Source organism: Cavia porcellus, unplaced genomic scaffold (assembly GCF_034190915.1).
Source record: "Cavia porcellus strain 051 isolate PalLab524CR breed Dunkin Hartley unplaced genomic scaffold, mCavPor4.1 scaffold_27, whole genome shotgun sequence".
In the NCBI taxonomy this organism is placed as follows: Eukaryota; Metazoa; Chordata; class Mammalia; order Rodentia; family Caviidae; genus Cavia; species Cavia porcellus.
The window spans coordinates 52,970,000-52,994,216 of NW_026947510.1; the positions used below are offsets into that span (position 1 = coordinate 52,970,000).

Here is a 24,217-nt window from a genome sequence, read left to right on the forward strand (position 1 = left end):
CCAACAGTTCCCGATTGTCTCCTTTGTCATTTGCTCAGTTTTTTCTAAGACGTCATGGTTTGCTTGGACCAGTATTTCCATCCGTGTCCAACAGCTCCATAAAAGCCTGAGAGTGCAGTTTCCAGATTCCAACCATGAATATTTTTCCTGGCGACTACCAAGCGCCTCTCCCCTGACCCGTGCTGCCCCTGACACCTCGCTATAGCTCGGGCCTGGAGCGCCCCCAAAGACCAAGCGTTGAAGGCTGAGCTGCCAACCGCGGCACCCCTGGGAGGTGCGGGGTGGTCACAGGAAGTGAGATCGGGGAGGCGCACCCCTGAGGGGTTAGCGGACCTCAGCCTTTCCTGTCTGCTTCTGTGCCTCTTGGCGGCCATGAAGAGAGCAGGTTTGCTCCACCACGCGCTCCTGCCATGATGTTCTGCCTGACCACAGACTCAAACCAACAGCGCGGTCAGTCGTGGACTGAGACTTTGAAATCCATGAGCCATCATGAATGTGCCGCAGTTAGGATCTGACGTATCCTCCAAGGCTTGGTACCCAGATGACGGTGCTATGGGGAAGCCAGGGGATGGAGGAAGTGGGTAAAGTGAGGAGAAGGGCTGTGCCTTTAGCGGGTGCGTTTGGGCCTCTCCCCCATCTGTCTGTCTCTGTCTGTGTCCTTCCCAGGTGCTATGAGTTGAGCAGGTTTTTCTTTGTCACACAGCCACACCATGATGCTCTGTCTCAGCACAGGTCCAGACACAATGAAGCCAACATGGATTGAACCCTTGCAACTGTGAGCTGAGATAAATCTTTCTTCCTTTAAATGGATTTTCTCACACTTTTGTCAGAGAAACAGAAAGTTAAGTAACAGAAAATTGGCACTAAGGAGTGAAGTTGTTGCTGTGGCTGTCCCTGACCGAGTGGTTCAAAAGTCTTTGAATCTGGTTGGTGGGAGGGATTTGGAAAAGCTGGGAGAGGCTGGCTAGTAAATAGCTGATGATTTTGTAAGTAGAGCTTAATGGGTGGTTCTGGTGGGAGCTCAGAATGCTGATAGGAATGTGGATAGCAAAGTCCAGGCTCAGATTTCCAGGAGGAAGGCGGGCTCTGTTGGTCTCGGATTAGTGGTGATACATACTATATTCTGAAAAAGAATTTGTTTGCCATGTGTCTGTGCCCTGAGACTTTATGTGAAGTTGAGGCTAAAGGTGACAGACTAATCAGGTAACAGGAAATTTCAAGGCAGCCCAGCATTTAGTTTGTGGCATGGGTATTGCTGACTAATTTTAGCAAGATTTGTAGTGAGAATCACGAACAAAACAAACCAGGAGATTAAAAGACTTGCAGTTTGGCCAGAGAAAGAGCATGTTTAAAGTTGTAGCCAAGGAAGGTTTGGTTGTTAAAAAGCTTGCTTTCATTAAAAGAAACCCATATACATTGTACCTAGACAATGCCTTGAAGGCATTTCAGGAATCAGCAAGACCCCATTCTTCACAGCCTCAAAGGCTGTAAAAGTATAAACCTTTCATTTGAGAAAAGAGCCCCTGGCTGCCTGCTCCCACTGGGCTGCACAGGAAGTCTGCCCAGGTCCTCCGTGTACATGCTGTGCAGAGGCCACAGTAGCCTTGGTCTAAGGGGCCCTGGCTGCTGTTTGAGTTGGCAGTAGATTCTGGCATCTTCCGCATGATGCTGGTTTTTCAGCCACACAGAATGCAATAGCCTCACAGAGGCTTCCACCTAGATCTCAAGGGAAGTCACGGAAGGCCAGGGAGTGTGTGGCAGGATCAGAGTCCCTGGAGGGGGCTCCGGGAGGGCGGTGCATGAAACCGTGAGTGGGGACCCCAGGAAGCTGTGGATGCCGGGACCATGGATCACGTGCTGAGGGGTTGGGGACCATAAATTATAAATTGAGTCTAGAGGACAGCTAGTGCTGCCCTGGTTCTGCCTCGTAGGCCAGCCTAGAATGCAAAAACTCTCCGCATCCTGCCAGCTAAGGATGACCCCTACGGCCAGTGCCGCTGCGGGACTCACGGGGCAGCTCTGAGGACGGCAAGCACTTTAAACTATGCAGCAGCAGCAGTAAAAGTTTTGCCGGGAAACCCAGCTTCCCTCTTGGCCCTGTTCCATGGCGAGAATCCTTTGCTCTTCTGCTAGGCAACCTCACGGTCCCTGGAATTAGCCACCGCGCTCCGTGAGGGTGGAGAGCTGCACAGTCTGGTCTCTGCCCCTCCGGAGGCACTGAACTCTTAGCCCCTTTTACCAATTACTGCATTTGCCTCTGTCTCTTATTCCATCTTTCCCTGTTCCCCTCGTACAGGCAGTTGGGGATCTCGGTCAGGTCCTTGGTGCTGAGGAAAATCCCCAGCAACAAGAACAGCCAGCCCGAGAAAGGACACAGCAGCAGGACACAGGGGCAGGGATGCCCAGTACCCCCAGAAGCCCCCAGAAGCTCCACCTCCGTGTGCTCTGGATACCAGACACAGAGCACAGGGATTACTGTGTGCCCGCTGGGTCTCAGTCTTGCTTTGGTCCGATCCGTCTGGTGTTTCCTACTCTTCCCTTCTGGAATAGGACCCTTTACTCATTGCCACCATATTTTGGACTTTTTTTTAAAGACAGGGGCTCTTAGCTAAGTTTACTGTGCACATCAGGAAGAGACTGGACTTCCGAGCGGGGCTAGAACTTATAAGATGTTGAGGACTCTTGGAGATGGACTGAATTCATTTTGCAGTGTGAGGGGAACATGACCAGCCTTTGGGACAAAGATGGAATGTCTTAGCTGCATCTGGCTGGGATCCAAGCCCTGCTGGGAAGCCTTAGGAGGCGGCGCCTCCTTGGAAGGAGAGGGTCAGGAGGGCGGGCTTTGAAGGACACGTTTTGTCCCTGGACTCTTCTGTTTCTCTTGGCTCCCTGGCCACCTAGGGGAGACTACACGCTCCCTGCTATGACCCTCTCCTTGGGTAGCCTTGAAACCAGCGCAGCCAGCAGACCGTGACTGAAACCATGACCCAGAACAAAGCTTTCATCCAGGAAGGTGACTTGCTCAGTTATTTTGTCAAAGCAACCGAACGATAACACATAGCCGATGGCTTGGGATTTCCTGTTACATACCAGGATTCCCTCCAGTTTTTTCCAGCAGGTTGTCGGAGTCTACACTTTCATTTTTGATGGAAAGGATTTTATAGGCTCATTCTTACGAAACATAGCCTGCAACAACTTCCCATGAAAACGGTTCAAAAGTACATTTGAAAATAGTTAGCTGTCCCCTTACACTCACGGATAGTCTGGCCAGGTGTACAATTTGAGGCTGAGCCAGACATGGTAGCGAAAGACTTAATCCCAGCACTCTGGGAGGCTGAGGCAGGAGGACTGCAAGTTCGAGGCCAGCCTGAGAAACTTAGCAACTTAGTGACAACCTGTCTCAAAATAAAAAAAGAGTTAAGGATATAATTCCGTGCAAAGGCCCTGGGTTGATCCGTGGGGTGGGAGGAGAAGGAGAAAAAAAGAGGAGGAGGAGGTAGGGGAGGAGAAAAAGGAAAAGAATGTCAAGGCTGAGAATCACTTTGGCTCAGCAGATGGAGGGCATCTGTCCCTGTCTCTGGTTACCAGAACAACTTTAGCAATAACTTTAGGTAACATTTTTTTTTATTCTAGAAGCTTCTAGAATTTTCTCTTTAACTATGAATTTCTGAAATTGCATAACAAGGTGCTTTGGAACTTTCCCCCCTTCATTGTTTTGGACTGTTTTAACCTGAAGATTCATGGTCTTCAGTTTTAGGGACTGATTTTTATTATTATTTCCTTCTGATCTACTATTTGAGTATTTAGTCTCATAGATTAACCCTTTCACTTTCTTTTTGAGAGGGAGAGTGTGAGTAACCAGGAATCAAACTCAGGACCTCACACTTGCCAGGCAGGAGCACCAGTGGACTAAATCCCCGACCATCTTTACCTTGCTTGTTCCTCTTTACCATTCTGTTCTATCTCCTGTTAGTTTTTTGTTCACTGCTTTTATCTTCCAACCCCCTTAACCAGCATATTTTTAATTTCCCATGACTCTTTCCAAATCCTGGCTGCTGGCATCTTGGGCTTATTTGTAAATAGACTGCTCCTCCTTTTCTTTCCAAAGACAGCAAAGAGAATTTCTTCAAAAGTCTCTTCTGTTTGGTGCATTATCTCTATTTCTTGCTGACCACTCTTCCTCTCTGGACTTGATCTGAGCCCTTCATGGGAGCGATGTCTCAGGCTGGCCCTTCTTTGCTATGCCTTCCTGTATCAGAACGAGGCATCAGAGCCCCAGCTAGAGCTCAGGCTCACAGTGGTGAGCATCTCTGTAAGACAGCTGGCTCTTTTGTCAAGGACACCTAGAAGTCAGTGTCTGAAGCCTTCCTCTGGAATGACCAGGTGCCCCGGTTTCCTTTCTGGAGTGAGTGTATGCCTGCCACTAACACTCCTGGCCTGTCCAGAACTCAGACTTTCACTGATCCCTCTGTAGCAGTCAGATCCTGTGCGTAACAAACCACCACACAATCTCCATGGTAACAGCAGCATACATCTATCGGTGCTGTTCAGCCAGCTGGAGGACCCAGATGGGTCTCACTGAGCAGACTGAGTCGGGCTCAGCTGGACGCCTTTCCCCACTGCTGTTTCTCTCATCCTTTCCACCAGCAGCTCCACCCACAGCACGTTCTTTTTCTACTGCACAAGAAAGCGGGCCCAAGGTCACAGGCACCCTTGGGTGTCTCCTCTGAAGCTTGCACTGAGGTCCCTGTGGCCCAGCGAGTCCCGTGGCTGGGTCTCGGGGCAGTGGGGGCTGAGGCAGTGTTTATTTGCTGAGTGGAACGGAATCTAGCCAGGCACAGGGTCAGTCTGGTGCGCTGCCTGACCTTGCCCTGGAGCTGGTGCCTCGTCCCCAGCTCTGTTTGAATTTCCCCTGCAGCTCAGAGGCAGGGGACTCCTTGGCTGCCCTGTGCAGGGGTGGGGCCCAGGGGAACCTAAGCGCTCCTTAGACTCCCCAGCTATCCCGCCCATGATTTCACCCGCTGCCTCCCGGGGGCAGGGTCTGAGTCCCTCATCCTGAGTCCTCCTGGGGTTCTGGAGGCTCCCCGCCCTCCCCCACCTTCCCGGCAGGCACTGAGATCCTCCTCCTGGCCTTGGGCGAATGACGTATTCACCTCACCCTCTGCTCTCGCCCTCTCACGCTGTGATTTGGGGTTTCAGGGGTCTCTTGCCTTCTCTGAAGATGGGCGTTGTGTTCCTGTTTCATGATCTGTCTTGCATGGCCCCCTGGGACCAGAGCCTCTTCCTGTCTGTGCTGTGTGACATGCGGCTCGGGCCTCGTGATGGGGGTTGATTTGTATGTGTGCCTGTCCCCTGGGCTCTGGGTCCCAAAGAGGGACAGCCTGTGCCTCCCTCTCTACGTCCGCAGCCTCTGCGCGCCCTGACAGAGGACCCAGTACCCACGGGGAACTAGATGAGGCGGAAGCGGGGCCGGGGACCCCAACACTGTGCCTTCTTCTGTCAGGCCCTCTGCTGGGGTCCCCAGGCCTGCCCCTTCCTCCCGGGGCTTGCCCTGCTTTGTCCCCTTACTCCTGAGCCCTGGATGGAGCCAGAGGGAGGATGTGAAGGGCGGAGCAGCAATCGGAAGACTGGACTGCAAGAGTCTCTCCCTGAGAGGTCACTCTCGGACACCAGTGGCCCGGAAGCAGTTCCCAAGACTGCAGCAGCAGGCGCAGGGCCTCTCTGTGACTCTGCAGGAGAGTGAGCTCCTGTGAACGGCTCTTCCCTTCCTCGTGGTGACCCGGGCCTCTGCTGCCACATCCCAGATGGCTCTTACACGTGGCCACACCATGGCAGGGGGGATAGAGACCAGGCGCCATGAGGTCACAGGCCAGGTCGGCATCCCCAGGCTCCCCGAGCACCCTGGATCCATTTGCAGCCTCACTGTGCAGGGAAACCAGCAAACAGCAAGGAAGGCAGGCCCCGCCCCACCCCACAGGGCAGAGGCCTGGGGTGCACGGCTGTGGGGGTGCGCGGCTGTGGGGGTGCACGGCTGTGGGGGTGCGCGGCTGTGGGGGTGCGGGGTGAGCAGGTGTCATGGGAGGAGGCACAGCTTTAGCCAAGGTCTTGGGGTGGGTGGGGCAGGTCTCCAGGAAACGGCCCCAGGGGCTACAGGGCTGATGGGCGAGGCTGGGACTTCCATGCCCAGTGCCCTGTGGGATCACAGGAGGGCTCGGATGTGGGAGCCACCGGGTCTGGTTTGGCTCTGATGTGGCAGCTCTGTTTGCTCTGTGGGAAGAAACTGAGTCCAAGAGCAAAGTAGAAGCAATCAGGCCGAGCAGGATACACGAGCGGTCAGAAAGGCACTCAGCAAACCTCCCTTCTCCCCGACTCTGAAGAGGTTCACCTCCCTTCCCCACAGTGGTGACCTTGGCCACGTGCAGCGTGAGCAGAGGCCTCCAACACAGTCAGGGTAGAGCTGGAACACAGTGCTTCCGGAATCCAGCAGGAGAACTACAGTCCCAGCCAATGCTAGGCAGAGGCTGAGCGGACTGGGGAGCAGAGCCCACCGCCCTGCAGCAGGAATGGGTCCCCAGCCCAGCCCAGCCCAGCCCTGCCCGAGGCAGGTCAGCCAGCCCACCACGGGCAGCGAGGGTGAAAGCCTGCTGCCCGTGCTCTGACTAGGGGTCTTGCTCCCCAGCACCTGAGCTGACTGTAATGGGAAGCCACAGGAGCCATCCAGGGCGGGGACGGGACTCAGGACAAGGAGCCTGGCTGCTGGGCACCGTCTGTCCAGGGCCACCTGGGAAGCGAAACGGAGAGCTGTGCCCTGCAGAGTTCTGGTCAAGGCCTGGACCCGCAGCAGAGGGACGAGGCCGGGCAGGGCAGAAGGGCTGCTTCTCCGCTCTCTGAGATACGGGAGCCCCACCGCCACCCCAAATTGTGAGCTGCTGAGAGCTCAGTGCCTCCTGGAACCTGCAGACTGACACGTACTCCCCACAATGATCCACTGGATGCCGGAGTGATGGAGGGGTCCCTGGCCCCCAAGCAGTTCTGGGGACAGCAGGGCACACACGGCACTGCGTGCTCGGCTCCGTTTGAAGGGGAGAACTGCGCTGCCTGCTGGGAGATGGGTCAAAGCAGGGGCCGGTAGGGAGGCCGGAGAGGAGGCGTCGCTGCTGCTGGGGGACAGGAGGCAAGGCCAGGAGCCAGAGCACGGCAAGGCCAGGAAGAAGTGGCCCTTTTTTTTCTTTTTCTTTTTTGTTTTCTTTTTAAGACAGGGTCTCACTATGGAGCCCAGCTGGACTTTTGCCAGGACCCTCCTGCCTCAGCTTCCCCATTGCTGGGATTACCTGAGTGTGCCACCAAGCCCAGTTAAAGAGGTGTTCCTGCCTGGCAGGCCAGGTGTGCTGCATGGAGTCCCTTACCCCGCCGGGCCAGGCACTGAGCCCCAGGCTGCTGGTGACTGAGCCTCACTGCACTGGGGCCCTGCCCCACCCAACGACTCTTCCTGTTGCAAAACAAGCTCTCGCTGGCCTCCCTCACCGCCGCTCTTTGCTGCCCTCCGATCCTCAGCCCATTTGCAGAGCAGTAGTGAGTGGGCCAGCCCATGTCCTGCCACGTACAAAGGTCCAAGTGTCCTCAGGCCCAGTTACCAAAGCTGTCAACTAACAGTGACAGAGGCCTGACCAGCAGTAGCATGTGAAGATGAGAGGTTTCGTTTTCGTGTGTTTCCACTTCAAGGCAGCCTCGGGTATTGGGTATTAACTCTGCTGCCGACCGGCCTCTATTTCCATTTCTCCTCTGACATTCTGAGTATGTTGGTTCACAGTGTGTCTTCATGCTTGTGACCTCAAACTCATAAAATGGCTGCAGCAGCTCTAGACATCCCATCAGTATTCCAGGCAAGGAAAGGGAGGGGACAAAGGGCAGGGTCAGCCGCATCTGTCATTAATGGAAACATATTTTCCCAGATGCTGCTTCTCCTGCTGGCTTCCACTTGCATCAGGCTGGCCAGAACTGTGTGACTTTCAAGCACCAGGTACAAAGTCAGCTGGGAAAAGAAGTGTTTTGTCTAGTGCTAGGTACCTCGTGCCCATGCACAAAATTAGGACTCTGTTGTCAAGCAGGGCGGGACAACACAAGTGAAACGATTTCTTTATCAACATTATTCTTGCCATAAAAGCCTGGACTGCCTTTCACAGGGCAGGCTAGGGAGAGCTCCCATGGGAGGAGCCCCCAGCTCACTTTCAGCATACAGGGACGAGGGTAGCATGTGCAAAGGCCCGGGGGTAAGAGCAGCGGGAACATGGCTTCCGGGACTGAGGTCTAGCCTGAAGGTGAAAGCTCTGGTGTGGAAGAGGAGGGACCTCCTGGGGCCTCCTGGAATCTACACCCATGCCTAGCAGGAGCAGGAGGCAGAAAGTCACTTCCTCTGACACTGGCAGTGTGGAAGGGTCACCCTGTGGCTTCCAACACAGGCCTGCAAAGGCCTGTGCCCACTGTGAGGGTTTTAATGTTGTCTTTCCATTTCAGAAGAGGTGTAACCCTGAAAACACACAGACTTTGGGCAGAAACTAGGGGAAGCAGAGGGGCTGCCCTGCTCTCTGGGTCCCTTTGAGGTGGGATCCTGGAAGGAGAGGGAGGTGGAAGAGTCCTGCCTTGGGACTTGGAGCTTGGGACAGTGGGGGTGCTCCCAGCTCCCAGAGAGCAGAGCCCCCAGGAGCTGGAGTCGGGGTTTCTGGGCTACCTTGGTTGGGGCTCTGCTATCTCTTAGCCTCTGTAAAGTGTCAGCCCCTGGGCATGGGGTGATTCAGGTGGCCCCAGGTCCCTGGCAGCTAGAACAGCACCAGGCACAGAGGGAGTTGCTGAGACAGGTGTTGGAGGGACAGATGGATGTGTGGGTAGGTGGATGGATGAGTGGGTGGATGGATGGATGGATGGGTAGATGGATGGATGGGTAGATGGATGGGTAGATGGATGAGTGGGTGGATGGATGGATGGATGGATGGATGGATGGATGGATGGATGGGTAGATGGATGGATGGATGGATGGATGGATGGATGGATGGATGGATGAGTGGGTGGATGGATGGATGGATGGATGGATGGATGGATAGATGGATGAGTGGGTGGATGGATGGATGGATGGATGGATGGATGGATAGATGGATGAGTGGGTGGATGGATGGATGGATGGATGGATGGGTAGATGGATGGATGGGTAGATGGATGGATGGATGGATGGATGGATGGATGGATGGATGGGTAGATGGATGGATGGATGGGTAGATGGATGGATGGATGGATGGATGGATGGATGGATGGATAGATGGATGAGTGGGTGGATGGATGGATGGATGGATGGATGGATGGGTAGATGGATGGATGGGTAGATGGATGGATGGATGGATGGATGGATGGGTAGATGGATGGATGGGTAGATGGGTGGATGGATGGATGGATGGATGGATGGATGGATGGATGGATGGGTAGATGGATGGATGGCTAGATGGATGGGTGAGTGGATGGATGGATGCGTGGATGCATAGGTAAAGCTTGGGGGTGGGTAATGGTGACTGTCCTCAAGAGGGAAAGTCTGGCCTGTGTCTCTGAGGCAGAAAACCCTAAAGTGGGGACTTCTGCCATCCTTCTCAGAATCCTCCTGAGCTTGGGACCTGCTGGGGCCACTGCTTCCCTGTACTGACCAGGGGGGCCCTGTCCTGAGCTCCCATCCCAGCTTCATACCAGCACAGGATGTCAGCCAAGCCTAGCCAACCAGAGCCCACCATCCCTCTGACAAACATAATTGCTTGGAGGAAGTGCCGAAAGCTTACACTGGTCCAATCGGGCAGCCCTTAGGATTCCGGCTGGGACAGAGGCAGTGCTTGCTTCCCTCTACTGAGTTGGAACCTCTGAACGTGGAGTCCTGAGAGTCCCCTGCTTGGGAATGAACCAGCCACCAGAAGGCAGAGCCCAGAGGTACAGGGCAAAAAGCCCTCAACCTTGGAAATTTTCCCCATCAAGCCACACCTGAAGCCACAGGAGTTCCAAACTACAATCAATAAATTTATTTTCCATTTAAGCAGGTTGAAGTAGCTTTTCTATCTGCAATAGCAAGAGTCCTGCCTGGCAGGGTATGAAAACCCTGAGACTCCCAGGAGTGCACAGCTCAGGATCCTGCCAGGAGGGTGGACAGTTCTGAGCAACGGTCAGGGGTTGGACTCTCGAACAGCTTGGCAGATACCCACAGCAGCCTAGACACTGGTCTCTGTTATCGCAATAACAGAACAAAGACCAAGAAGCACACATCCGACGCATGCATTTTGACTTCTCAAAGGAGGACTTTCAGACAAGCAAGACCATCAGCCCTGGAGGAAGAGCCCGTGCTGGAGGTGCACAGTGGCCCCTGGAGGAACGCAGTGACAGCGGCAGCCCGAGGCTCAAAGTCCCCAGAGGGGATTCAGGCGGAGGGTGGTACAGGAGAAAGCCGGCACAGGCTGCCCTGGGCCCCTCCGACCCTGGGAAGGCAGGAATATGCAGGAAGAGGCAGCTCCTGCAAGTTCACCCCTGCAGGCCCCAGGCTCTTCCAGCATGGACAACCAGCCAAGCTCTGCAGCCACTAAGAAACCCACAGGGAGGGACGCCAGGGCCAGCCGAGGTGCCACGGGGCGGCTGGAGAGTCAGACCACTGGGAGGGAGGAGGGCAGAGGTGGGTGCAACCTGGAAGGGAGACAGATGGGGTGAGATTTTGGGGGACAGGCAGAATGCGCTCCCCGTTCCTTCCTCCTGCCCCCCCACCCCTGGCTCCACCTCCAGGAAGCCCTGTAGATGACACCCACGTCCTCGGGCTCCCCCCCCCTCCTCCCCACCACCCACCTCTGCTGGAAGGGGCTGAGTGGGGGTCAGAGCCCCAGGGACCTGGTCTGGTTCCCAAGGCTTCTCTGACCTCTGGGGGCTCCTTCTGGAAAGGGCTCCATAGGACAGGAGTAGCTCAGGCAGGGGACAGGTCACCTGGGGAACCGAGGCTGGACACCCCTTCAGCCAGAGTCAGGGGCGCATGCATTCAGCAGGTTGGATTGGGGGAATCCCAGCAGCTGGGGAGGGGCGCTCACCCTAGAGGAGGCTGCAGGGGCGCTTCTGTGGCCGCGTGGGCTGAGGGCACAGGACGGCACGGATGGCCTCGTCAAAGACGGTCTTCAGGCCTCTCTGGGTGAGGGCTGAGCACTCCAGGTACTTCACAGAGTCTGGGGGTGAGGGGGTCGGCAAGAGAGCAAGGCCTGAGCTGGGAGGGTTCCGGGCAGACACCCCAAACCAGGGTCAGTCCCAAGAAGGCCTCCCGGAAGCTGAGTCCCCTGACCAGGGAATCTGCCTCATGGGGCCTCAGTTTCCCCTGCCTGGAGTAGGCAGCTGGGACTCCCAGGGGGTACCTATGTCATTGGGACAGGAGCCCCCGGTCAGTGGGAGGCAGGCAGGACAAGAGCGCCCCTGACCAAGTCCCTTTGCCTCTCCTTTCTTTCAGAAACAGCATGTGGCTGTCCCCAGGAGCCCCGCCCCCCACGAGCAAACACCCCTCAGAGTCACCAGGACTCCTGGGTGTCAGCCAACTGTCTCTCCCTTAGCCCCATCCTCTGAGGCTTGCGGTTGGGGATTGTGACTTGTCCAATGTCATCAGCCACAGATTTCCCCACCCAGGGTACTTGGGGACCCCTTGGCAAGGGCGTAGGGACAGATAGGGCCCCAACAGTGAGAAGAGCAGGCTGCACCCCGCCCTTGGGGATGGCGCCCCTTGGTCTCAGGTCAGAGCCTGCTGCCACCTGGACACAGCTGGAAGGAGGAACCGCGGACCCTGCAGCCCAGAGACCAGGGCGATGTGGGAACTAGGGGCGAGGCAAAGGAGGGGGCTCTGCACCCCACAGAAGGCCCAGTCCGGGGACAGACACCCGCCAGCGCCTGGCCGTGAGGGCATTGACGACGGCGCTGTGGAGAAATCCTGTGACTCCCCACGCGGCAGAGGAGGAAACTGCCAGGGAAGGGAGGCCAGGAGCTCACAGCTGGAAGAGGGCAGAGGCTGCAGGGGCGCCCCGGGGGAGCCCACGGAGGGCCGAGGAAGAATGGTGGGCGGGGACAAGGATGTGAGGCTCAGGGAGGGTGTCACCCAGTCCTAGGGAGGCTGAGACAGGAGGACAACTGTGAGCCTGGACTACACAGTGACGCCTGAGGCCTGTGAGGACAGCGCAGCGCCCTGGCGCCAGGCCCCTAGGGCACTGGGGCTCACACCCCAGTCAGGCCCCTGGGCAGGAGGAGGAGGAGGCTGCTGCGGTTTGTCTTCCGGCAAGAGGGGCCCCTCCCGCTTCCGGAGGAAGAGCAGGGGGAGGAGAAACGGGGCTCGCGGGCCAGCAGGGAGGCAGAGCAGCTCAAGGTGGCCCAGCCAGGCTGGTGGTCCAGAGCCTGACCAGGACAGGGACAGGCAGTGCCCGCCTCACCCCCACCCGCACTTTGCTGTCCTTCCTTCCAGATCCTGATGGGGCCACTTCCTAGCTGGGTGACTCTGGGACACCATGATTCCCCTGCCCAGGGTCAGCCTGCCGGCAGAGCAGAGCTGGGGAATGCAATGCCAAAGAGCACCTCCTCCGGGAAGCCCTCCAGGAACCCCGTGCTGGGCCACCCGGGGTCTCCCTCCAGGGACCCAGTCCGTCTGCACAAACCACACCCCCGACTTTCAGGGTCCAGCCAGGGAGACCGCTCCTCCTAACACTGCTGCATGTTAATTTTTAATTCTCCCCAGCACCAGCAGAGGCAGGAACCATCGCTCTAGCTGCGCCTTACTGAGGAAGAGACACAGGCACAGGGTGGCCTGTGCATTGGGCCAGGGTCACACAGCCAGTGCGCCACACAGCCGGCATTTCAGCCACGGGCCTGGCCTTGGGGCGAGGCTGCACGGGGCTGGACCCGCCCCATGTCCCCAGCTTGCACTTGGCCCCGTACCAATCTCCTTGGCCAGTGCCAGGCCCTGTGGGTAGGTGATGGGCGCCAGCTTCTTCTCCTTCAGCTTCTCGATGGTCTCCTTGTCATCCCGCAGGTCCAGCTTGGTGCCCACCAGGATGATGGGCGTGCTGGGGCAGTGGTGCCGCACCTCGGGGTACCACTGGGCACGGGAGGAGAGTGGTGGGCACAGGGCACAGAGGGCACCAGTGGAGGGGGGTGAGAGGAGCCCAGCACGAGGTCCCAGCACAAGAGCAGGCGGAGATAAGATGTGGGCACGAGGTGACACAGAGATAAGACACGGGCACGAGGTTGCACGGAAAGGAGAGAGGACAAGGTCGCAGGAGGCGCTCTCTGAGTCCTGGTTCCCACCCCGTCCCCCTCCCCACACCGCACGGGCCTCTGCTGCCCCAGGAGGGCTCACATTGCCAGTCCCTGCCCCCAACCCCAGGCACCGCCCAGTCCCCAGCTCTCGGCCAGCTCACCTTGGCATGGACATTCTCATAGGAGGCCGGACTGACGAGGGAGAAGCAGATGAGGAAGACGTCCTGGGGACAGAGCAGGCCAGGGCTGCCTCAGGGCTCCAGTGGGACAGCCCAGCAGTGGGCTTCCTGAGGGGCTCCGTCACCTGCGTCACCCAGGAGCCCAGGGGCGCTTCCAGAGCTCCCAACCCGTCCCATGTCTGCTGGAAGTGCTCAGTTTCCCTCCCGCTGACGGATGGGCAGCGGGCTCACAGGGGCTAGGGGCTTGCCAAGCCCACCTCGGAAGGTGCCCTGTGCTACCCACAGCCCCAGCCCTCTCCCGGCCCCCGAGGGGGACAGCCAGGACCCCAGGTTTGGCAGCCGCAGAGCCATCTGCAGCCTCACAGCCTGGCTGCTACCTGGGTACCGGAGAGGCGGAGCTAGGAAGATGCATCCAGTGACAACAGGGGACGGTCAGGATTGACAGCACTGCTGGGGTCCCAGCTCTGCCCAAGGCCTGCTCTGACCACTGGGTCTCAGGGGGATCAGGGTTATCAGGCCACGCTGGCCTCTGGGTGGGGGGCACAGAGAGAACAGGGGCGGGGCGGCGCACCGTCTGTGGGTAGGAGAGCGGTCGCAGGCGGTCATAGTCCTCCTGGCCAGCTGTGTCCCACAGCCCCAGGTTCACGGGCTTGCTGTCCACCATCACATTGGCTGAATAGTTGTCAAACCTGAGAGGTGCGAGAGACAGAAGACGTGGTCATCCCCACAGCCCGGAGAACCGGGGACTCCTAGCCCAGCCCCGAGCTGTTCCACGCAGGGCTGAGCCCAGAGAGAGGCTGCAACTGGCCCAAGCCACACAGCACAACGGACACGGTTCAGTGGAAGGAAGATGTTAGCTCTTGGCCGTTTTTCTGCTTTCCTCTGTCCTAAGCGGGTGTCCGAGGCTGAGCACTGTTCCCTCCAAGGAGAGCTCTATTCGCCTATCCGGTCACTTAGCTGGTTACTCGCTGTTTGTTGAATGAATATTTGTCCCTATGTTAGGCTGAGTCCCCCAAGAACAAATCCCGAGACAAGGAGGGGGGTGCAGAGCAGGGTATTTGAAGGGCAGCCAGCAAGCCATGAGAGGGAAACTGCCAAGAGGAGACAGAGAAGGGACAGTAGGTGGCCAAGAGAGGATGGGCTAGTGAGCTACTCGGGCATGCAAGGCATCCCTGGAGGCAGAGGGATCCTGGGCGGGGCCTCCCCAGAGAGGACAGGACGCAGGGACAGTTATCTACCATCCCCTTCACCAGCAGGCAGAGGGCCACCATGCGTGACACAGAAAGCCACGGTCACAAGCCCATGGAAAGCTGACCAGGGCCTCAGAGTCCACAGGAGGCTGAGCACATCTGGGCAGGGGACAGAGGGCCGAGTAAGGGAGGCCCTGGAATGCAGCTGGCCCTGCACGCACCTCCAGGCGAAGGAGCTGCTGGGCAGGGAAAAACTGGGACCAGAGGGGTCAAGCGACCACCATCAGCGAGGTAAGGAGCTGTCTGACCCCACAACCAGAGCTCGCACAAAGGCCCACTGTGCTCCTCCCCCAGAGCCCCAAGTCCCTTGCTGTCCAGGCCTCCCAGTCCTTTCCACTCCTGCCTCCCATTCAGCTTCAAGCCCTGCTGGGCAGCTCTCCTCTGAGGGGCCCCCTGTCCCCACTCAGAAAGAGCTCTGGGTCCCTCCCTCCTCAGGTGAGCGCTGTGCCTTGACCTTGACCTTGACCTTGGGGTTACACCGGCTTCCCCTCCTCAATCTCAGGCCCAGCCAGCGCAGGTGGGGCGGGAGTTAAGCAGACTGAACGGAAACTCTCCTCCACGAACCCCTCGCAGCAGGCCGCCCAGCCAGGCTGCAGGCTGCGGAAGCCCCTGAGTCAAAGGAAACCAGAGACCCCTCTCCGAGACACACGCACCATCCCAGCTGCTGGCAGCCCACATTTTGGGTTGGGTTTGGTTTCGTTTCATTTGGTCGCAATGCTGAGGTCCACTCCAGGGCTTCACAGGTGCCCTGCAAGCGCCCCAGCTCTGCGCAGCAGCTGACATCTGTAACGCCCAGGACCTGGGCCTGGTCACCTCTCAGTTCCTCCCTCCGGCCCCAGGGCCTGGAAACTCCTGTGCCCACGGCCCCTCGCACCCCATGTGTCTTCTCCTCCCCCGCTTCCTCCCCGTGGCCCCGTGGCCCGCAGGGCTGACTCTTGCTCACCCCAGAGCCTGTCCTGAGCCCGCGCCCAGCCAGCTCTCCCCGCTGTGAGTGTCCTCCGCAGCAGGCACTGGGCCGGACTTGTTCTACTGTGCACCCTGAGGCCACTGAGGGGCCCAGCACAGAGCCCATGCACTCCAAAGTCACACACACACACTGCAGGGTTTCGGGAAGACGGCCTGCCAGAGAGCCTCAGGGGGCATGCTGGGAAAACAAGCGTTTCGGGTTCCGACCAGAAAGATCGCATCCTGGAGGAGGCTGGGAGGCAGGGACACTCTCCCAAGATTCCTTGGCCTCGCGTCTGTGTCCTCTGGGTCACCCCACGGTGGCAGGGCAGTGGCCCTGGTGAAAGGGCTGGGACCTTGACAGCACCTCACACGGACTCCAGGGCAGGCCAAGCGAGGAGCCTTTACATCCACTCTTAAAGTCCTGCGTAACTCAAGACAGAAGGACCTTAAGTCACCCTCATCATCCAAGTAAGGAAACTGAGGCCCCAAGAGTTCAAGTGACACGTCCAAGCCTGCCAGCGCGGCAGCACAGAGCTGGGCTTCAAGACCTGCTCCTCCTGGGATGCACACTGGGGAACAGACAGACTGCAGGTGGGTTCAGGTGGGGACAGCGCCAGGGACAGCTGCCCGAGGCTGGGAAGGACAGTTCCCCCAGAAGCCGCGTCCCGGGGTGTGACTCAGGCTGAGTGACCTGGCTTCTCCGAGCCCGACTCGCGTCATGGGGAAAAAATAAAACCCTGTCTGTTGCAGCCATTCCCACTGGGAGATGTGAGAAGCGGATGATCTCATTTTGGCTGTCTCCAAGTGTCCCTCGCTGGGCCCCTCTCTAGAGGACCAGGGGCCAGACTCGGAGGGGACAGCTGCAGGGATGCATTGAGGATGTGACACTCCTAGGGTCCCCCTGGCTTAGGAGGCCCACCAAGGAGTCCTAAAGGCCACCATGATCAAGCTTTCCCCCACCCCCCAATTCTTTCCAGAGAAGATATTGGGACTCGGAGGCAGGAAGGGACCTGCCCAAGAGCTCCAGCCAGTTGGTGGCAGCAATGGCCAGACCCTGCTGGCCGACTGAGCAAAGCTGCAGCCTGTGCAGGGAGCACAGCTGGACGGCTTGAGGGAGAGCTGGGGACCAGTTGGGGCTGGGGGACCCGGGGAGGCCTGGTCCTGGCAGAGGCCCAGCCCTGACCCTGAATGGAGTGGAGGAGGGGCAGGTGGGAGGGGGCTCTGCACCCCAGTATCACTCAGCCTTGCCCCAAGCCTCCCCTACAGAGGAACAGGGTGCACCACAGGGCATGCACAGACGGTGACATGGAACAAGGGCGGCCTGGCCAGGCAGGCAGCGGCTTAGAATAGCGTAAGGATTCGGGTCCCGAGCTCGGATGTTATGCTTGCCCAGGGAATTGTGGGAGTGCTTTGCTCTTAAGGGGGGTCACGAAAGAAGGTGAAAATGAAGCACCTGAAGGAACCGTGCGTGTTCCTGTTACACAGCACCCCCAGCGCCCACTGGGCCAGTCCCAGCATTACACCACCAGCAGCGTCCGGTCCCTGCTCGGGAATGCACAGTGCAGGAGACAGACAAGGGCCTTGTCTCCAGGGAGCTCACACTAGTGGGGTGCAGGCCAGGAACAGGGGTATCAAGTCAGGTCCTGACGGAGGAACACAGGCAGCGCGGTGGGGTGGAGGGAGGGGGCCCTTCAGACAGGGGTCAGGGAACCACGTTCGAGCACCAAACTGGAGGCCAGGAAGGCAGGAGAGATGAGGGCATCAGAGGCTGGCGTGCCGGGGATCATGGAGGAAGCCCGCTCTGAGTGCAGCAGGTAGGTGGCAGGTGACACGGTGGGGGTTGAGCTTCAGCCCTTTAAACAGTGGGACAGGAGCTGTGTCTTAAGTGAGAAGGGACTGGGTGTGGTGGCACCTGTAACCTCACCATTCTGGGAAACTGAGGCAGGAGCATCACAAGGTTGAACCCAGCATGGATAATTCATGACTTAATAAGCACTTGTCTCAAATCTTTAAAAAGTAGCTCAGTGCAAAGGTCCTGGGTTCACTCCCCAGTGCTGCCACAAATGGAAGGAAAGGAGGTAGGACAGGAGAAAGGAAAGAAGGAGAAAAGGAAAAGGGAGGGGAGGGGAGGGGAGGGGAGGGGAGGGGGGAGGGGAGGGGGAGGGGAGGGGGAGGGGAGGGGACGGGAGGGGACGGGAGGGGAAAAACACATGTTGGTAGCAGAGAGGGCGTCACAGTGGGTCTAGCTTCCCCTTTAAAAGCTCTCCTGGGCCGTCGATATAGCTCAGCGGCACAGCACCTGCCTGGCAAGCACAAGGTCCTGAGTTCGATTCCCAGAACCAAATAAATAGTAAAAGCTCTCCTGAGCTTCGCTTTGAGCGTGGTTATAAGGACAGAGGTGGCAGGCAGACCCTCTAAGTCACACCATCCAAGGCCAAGACCTTCCCAGGACGCCTGTGTATCCCCAGCCCTCCCGAGGGACCAGAGTAGGCGTCAGTCTTGTGAAACTGTGCAGCAGGCTCCCGGGACCCTCCTGGCTCCAATACTGGGTCCTGGGCATAAAGCAGCGGGTGGCAAACGCCGGCCCCGGCCCCCCGGGGTGGAGTGAGGAAATCCCTACCGCAGGGCTGCAACCCAAGCCCCAGCGCCCTGAAGGCCAGCTAAAGGGATGCGGGGTGGAGAGAGCCTATCAGGGGGGCGCTCCGCAGACCCCAGCACCTGATTGGCTGGCCCGCAGAGCAGCCCACCCACTAGGAAGCCGCCAGCACCTGGGCTGTTAGACCCCACGCGGGCTCTAAGGTCAGGCGCTGCGGGCGGGCGGGCTGGTTTCCCCTCCCCGTAGCTCCTCGGCCGGAGCAACTTGGTGGCTGCTGCATTGCGTGAAGATCCCGGCGCAAAGTGAAGGCGCTCGGCCCTTGATCAGAACAGACTGAGAACCCCAGAAGGGTTGTCAGAGACTAAACCAGGCGCAGGCCCCTGCTGAGCTTGGCGAGCTTCGCATCTGACTAGTGGCACCACCCATGACGCCCTGACCCAGCTCCAGAGTCCAGTGCAACCTAGTCCACTACGGGCCACCAGGGACCCCCACACAGCCCAGTCCAAGCTGCAGGGACCAACTGGCCCCCGCCTGCCCCCTCTAAAAGCCTCGGTGTTCTGCTCTATGAAGGAGGATAGGGGCCCTGTGTTAGGCTGGGACCTCCCAGCCCTGCCCCTGCCTCTCATAGAGAGGGAAACTGAGGCATAGAGGCCAGAAAGGGGAGAAGGTAGGTCCAAGATCAGCCAATGGGGACCCAACCCGGGAAGAACAGGCCGAGGTAGGATGGGATCTCAGCCAGCATCCAGACTCAGGGACACAGGTGGTGACATTACACTCCTGGTGACAGTGGCCTTCGGCAGGCTTTCTGCACCTGCCTCCCTGCCCAGTTTACAGCCATCCTGCCGTGGCACGCGGAGGAGCCTGAGAAATGGTGACTACGGCCAGCTGGACCCCTCATTCCCGCTCCTCATATAAGCACAAGTGTGTGAAGCGTGTGAAGGACCAGCTGAGCAGAAATCCACTCTCCAGGCGGGCACCCATTAAGATCACAAAACGAGGGCCCCAGCGACCTCCTGTAGCCCTACAGCATGTGCCGGTACCCTAACACCTAGGATCAAATGAGATCACACGTCTGCGACACATTGTACAGGGCCGTAGATGGCCCCCTGGGGCCCCTCCCATGCTGCCTGGTTCAGGTCACCGTAAACACAGGACCGTACACAAGACAATCGCCTGTGATCCCGTGTGTCACAGGGAGGACCTCGAGGAAGCAGGCCATAGGACAGATCATCCCAAGTCACGCTGGGGCATGGAACACACTCAGAGTAAATGAGAACAGCTTCCTGGAGGAGGGGGACCCAGAGCTGGGCTGAAGGGTTCACATGCAGGCAGAGGGCGGAGCTTGCGCAAAGGCCCTGAGGTGGAAGCACCCAGGGCACATTCACCCAGCAGCAGGGAACAGGAAGCAAAGCAATGGTCATGCCCCCTTCTCCACCCAGCCCCTCTCCAGCCCTCTCCTCCACTCTCTTCTCTGAGGCCAGCTTGAAGATCACCTCCTATCTCCCACCCTGTCCCCATTGCCATTGTGGCAGCCCGGCCAAGCCCAGGTGGACAGTGGCACCCCTGCCACCTGAGCCCAAGGTACCACCCTGCCCGGCCCTCAAAGCACTCACACGGTGGGGATGTACTCTCCGGGGAAGGCGTTGGTGGTGTAGCTGATAAGGAGGCAGGTCTTGCCCACAGCTCTGAAAGACAGGAAGCCAGAGAGGACATGCTCAAGGGCTCTGCTGGCACACGAGGAGGGTCTGCGTCCTTGCCTGGTGCTCCAAGACCCAGCATCTGCCAAGGCCCAGGCCTCCGGGTCCAGGCTCCCACCTGGGACACCAGAGACTCTGGTCCAAAGACCGGGGCAGAACTAGGAATAAAAGCCCAGGAGGCCTGGCTTTCTGACCCAGCTCTGCCATCGCACTGCTGGGCTGCAAATCCCACTGCCTACTAGAGGTGTGGCCTTGGAAGTCACCTAAACCGCTCTCTGCCTCAGTTTCCCCATCTGAAAAACAAGGACAATCCATCCTCCTAGGAGTGTGTGGGGCACGGCTCTGACGGTGCTCACGAGAGCACTTAGCCAGTGCCTGGCACGGCCGTGGCAGCCAGCGACTGTCAGGAGAGCCTGGCCCTCTGCCTGTCCGTGCACCACGGTGCTCAGCAGAAGAGCACAGGACTGCAGTCCCAGAGCATGGGTTCGAATCTTGTGAGGTCTTAGGCAAACTAGTAACCCTCTCTGAGGCTCCCTGTCCCACCTAATAAAGGGACGTGGTCTCGGGGATGGTGGGGAGGTTAAAGAGGGGCAGGACGGAGCCCAGTGCCTGACACACAGTTAGGGAAGACTAAGTGGTGACAGCCACTGCTCCCGCTGGCCGCCCTGGCCTGCCAGGTGAGCGGGGCGCATGCAGCTCTTAGAACAGCCAGCGACGGGCAGCTCTGGGCCTTCCCCAGCTCGGCTGGGTTTTGTCACTTCCTGTTCCAGGCAGATTTCTCACCCTTTCTCCACCGCCACCCTCCCCAGAGCCTGCCACCAAGGTAGCTTTGAATGACAGGGACGTCGTTACCCTTGACTTCCGCGCCTCCCCCATCTGCACAAAGCAGAAGTGTACAGGGCGGGCAGATGGGGCAGATAACGGGCAGCCGGCTGCGCCCCCATTGAGCCTGATCTCAGTCAAAGTCGGGCTCCGGGGGCTCAGGCCCGGAGGGGTCCAAGACTCCCAAGGCTGCAGGCTGCAGCCCTGCAGGATGGGCCAGCTGGACCACACTGGCACGGACTTGGGGTGCCCGGGAGGCAGGGTTGTCTGGACCCTAACACCCTGGCTGGTGTGAGAGCCTGGCACCCTGGCCCTGTCATCCTACAGATGCGAAAATGGGGCTTGCAGGGGACAGGACTGCGGAGTCACTGAGCTCCAACCACTGAGAGGCCCCTGGCCCAGCCTGCCCCCCGCTGGCCCCCACACCTCCTTCCTAACCCCGCCTCCGATTCTCCCCCACATCCTCCGGTTCCAACCGTCAGGCTGGAGGTGGGGGCAGGGTGTCGAAATGCACACGGCCCCCCTGAGCTGTCCCTGTGACCCCACACAGCAGCCCCAGATGGCTTGGCCCAGACTTGGAGTTGTGTTATGACCTGTGCAGCAGCAAACCAGGGCCACCACCCAGGCCTGCTGGGACAGACAAGATCCACAGAACCGCGGACCACACTGCAGCCCTGCCCCGGCTCTCAGGGTGCAGGCTCCTCGGGCCCCAGGCACCACCGCCCACCGGCCCAGCCGTTTGCAGGGTGGGACGGGCATGAAGGGCGAGGCTGTCCGCAGCCACCCCAGGTGCTCCCTCTGGGCCCTGGGAAAGAAGGAAGGACTCCTCCCGGCGGCCCCCCAGACTCCGCCACCTGCCCATCTGCTGGGGTGCAGGGCGGAAGGGTCTCCGCTGTCCCCGAGGTACCTACCCATCTCCCACCACCACACACTTGATGGCCTGCATGGTGTCCTGGCCTGGGGTGTGGCAGTGACAGCTCACAGCCAGCAGCAGCGTGCCTGCGGGCACCAGGGGTGTGGAGAGCTGTGAGGTGGCCCGGAGGGGAGGAGAAGCAGCCCAGGGACAGGAGACAGGAGGAAGCGGAAGAGGAACTCGCCGGGCCGTGGGCCCTGGCCTGCAGAGGGCGGGGCCTGCAGTCGGGCAGGGGAGGGGGCCTCAGGTGCTGGCCCTGCCCTCCACCCCCAGGCACCGGCCCTGGGCTCTGGCAGGACACCTGGGCCTGCTCTGGACTGGGAGACCCATTTCCTCTGAAGGATGGGGCCAAGGTTGCTGCCCCAGAACTGAGGTTTCCCCAAGGTCAGTTCACCTCAAGTGCCAGCGTTTCCCGGGTGCCTGCTGGGCACCTGGCACAGAAACAGGAGTGGGTGCCCCTGGGTGCAGGAGGCCTCGAGGGTAAACAGCAAAGACTGAGGCACAGGTGCCTGTGGGCGAGACGGGAAGTGACTAGAGCCCCGAGGAGCTGCAGGGAGGAGGGAGAGCTGGGGAGCTCAGGTCGGCCTCACTCGGGCTGGCACTTGGAACATGGTGTCCAAGCCAGGGCACTGGGGTGGGCATCACCTGGCCTCATGTGGAGGGGCCCCCAGCAAGGGCACGTGCAGGAGTTAGAGGAGGGGTGAGGCAGGAAGGGGCAACTCGGCAGCCAATGGAGAAGGACACTAAGGCAGGGAGAGGAGGATGGCGCCCTTCAGGCAGCCCCGTGTCCCTGGGACTGGAACCAGTACCTCGACCCATTTCACAGATGCAGAGCACAGAGGCTGAGAGGTCAGCTGGTGCACTAGGATGGCGCAGGCAAATCCGAGCCCCCTGACCCCTGGTGCTACAGTGGGGGGCCAGGCTTGAGGCCACAGCTCGGCAGCAGGCCTGGGGGAGTGTGTGCTCCACTTGGCCACGCAGACTTCCAGGCGGGCTCAGAACAACGCTAGACACCAGCTGTCTCCAAGTTCCCTCTCCTCACCCCCAGCACCTCCCCAGCTGGGGTCACCCACCTTGGATCTGTCACCCACAGGAGGGTACTGAGGGCTGGGGCTGGGCCCAAATGTCACCCCCCCATTTCCTGCTGGTCCCCAAGGCGGCCTGGGGTCCATCTAAAGGAAGGAGTGGACGTTGCTGTGGTGCCCGCCCTGAATCGGACCCCAGAAGGAACATTCGTAGGAGGCGAACACGGCAGCCCGAGCCTGAAATCGAGCCACCAGATTCGCCCAGGGTTCACTTCTCAGCTTTGACAGCCCCCCCCCCCCCCGCCTGTGTCAGGGTCACTGACCCACAATGGGGGCCTGGGCGGAGGACAGAGGCGGACACCCTCTCTCCAGGGCTCCTGTCACTCTAGGATTGTTCCAGGAATGACATCCCTGTGTCACGGAGGTAGGGCACAAGCTCTGAGTCCTTAGGTCCTAGGTGCAATTCCCAGCACTCACACAAACTTTAAAAAGGAAAAGGCACGGAGAGGACCTCGAGAGGACCCCGCCAGGGGGCGTGGCCCGGGAGGCAGCCTGTGTGCTGGGTCTCACTTCACTCAGCCCGGAGCAGAGCTTCCTTGTGCAGTGCACAACCTGCCCAACCGCACGAGGCCCCGCCGCCCTCACACCGCGCCTGCTGTCCATGTCTAGAGAACTACTTCGGCACAGCATGCGCCAAGGACATCCCCGGCTGGCCGCCGTGGACTCGCTGCTTCACGCGGCAGGCATAATTATGCACCACCTGAGTACCAAGACCTTGCCATGGAACCGTGGAAGCCGGCCCTGAACAACACCAGACGCAGCACACAGGCATGCGGGAGCCCGGAATGTCCAAAACCTGCAGGTGGCCCAGGGGCCTGGCGGGCAGGGGGGCGGGGGGGGGGCAGTGACAAGTAAACGAGAAGGGCGGGAGAAGCCTTGACCTCTGCTGCCATCAAGAGGCGGAGCCTGCAGCCCGGGGTCCCCTCCCCCTCTCCCCTCCCCTTCCTTCCCCCCCATTTTCCTTCTCCCCGCCTCCACCTCCGCAGCCTCACACCGCAGGCTCCACCCTCGTGGGAGATCCCTCCGCAGGCCTCCCAGTGATACGGTCAGTCCGCGCGTCCCCTGCAAACCTCCTCAGCATGGTGTCTGTGGGCGGTGCACCCACGTTCCTGCGCTCAGCGCGGCCCAGGGGTCCTGGGGGGTCCCGGGGGGTCCCGGGGGGTCCCGGTTCACTCCTGTAACCCCTCTCTGCCTCTGAGCACCCTCAGTGAATCACACGGCCCCCAGGTCTAGAGGAACGCAAGGGCTCCTGTCCCCAATCCCACCCTAGCTGCACTGTACGCCATGCCTGGTTCACTGTCCGTGCAGCAGCTGCCCTGTCCCACTCACACACTTCCAAAGACGGGAAGCTCATCCCTGGCCAGTTTGGCCTGTTACAAACGCTTTCCTCATTTTCAGCTCAAATCCACCTGACTGAACTGTCCCTGCAGAAGTTTTAGT

The 24,217-nt window shown here is 59.3% G+C and overlaps 1 protein-coding gene across 2 annotated transcripts; it reads right to left on the bottom strand.

The window, feature by feature from the left end:
• Positions 1 to 10,026: 10,026 nt before the first annotated feature.
• Positions 10,027 to 21,872, bottom strand: Rac2 (Rac family small GTPase 2). 2 transcript variants are annotated; one of them, XM_003470362.5, is made up of 7 exons: positions 21,691 to 21,872; positions 19,874 to 19,945; positions 14,038 to 14,155; positions 13,449 to 13,511; positions 12,967 to 13,126; positions 11,094 to 11,225; positions 10,027 to 10,701 (listed from the first exon to the last, which is right to left on the bottom strand). In XM_003470362.5, exons 1-6 carry the CDS (start codon positions 21,723 to 21,725, stop codon positions 11,095 to 11,097), a joined length of 579 nt encoding a protein of 192 aa, XP_003470410.2. In that variant the 5' UTR covers positions 21,726 to 21,872; the 3' UTR covers positions 10,027 to 10,701; position 11,094. The 2 variants fall into 2 exon arrangements, with proteins under 2 accessions (XP_003470410.2, XP_023421090.1); XM_023565322.2 differs by lacking the exon at positions 10,027 to 10,701 and having other exon boundaries at positions 11,165 to 11,225; positions 12,960 to 13,126.
• Between the last annotated feature and the right edge of the window lie 2,345 nt (positions 21,873 to 24,217).

Coding starts and splice junctions, on each gene's coding strand:
- Rac2 (XM_003470362.5), bottom strand. CDS start 21,725: ATGCAGGCCATCAAGTGTGTGGTGGTGGGAGATGG. Junction 14,156..19,873: donor GGAGAGTACATCCCCACCGT/GTGAGTGCTTTG, acceptor CGCACCTCTCAG/GTTTGACAACTATTCAGCCA. Junction 11,226..12,966: donor GGCACTGGCCAAGGAGATTG/GTACGGGGCCAA, acceptor CCTCACCCCCAG/ACTCTGTGAAGTACCTGGAG.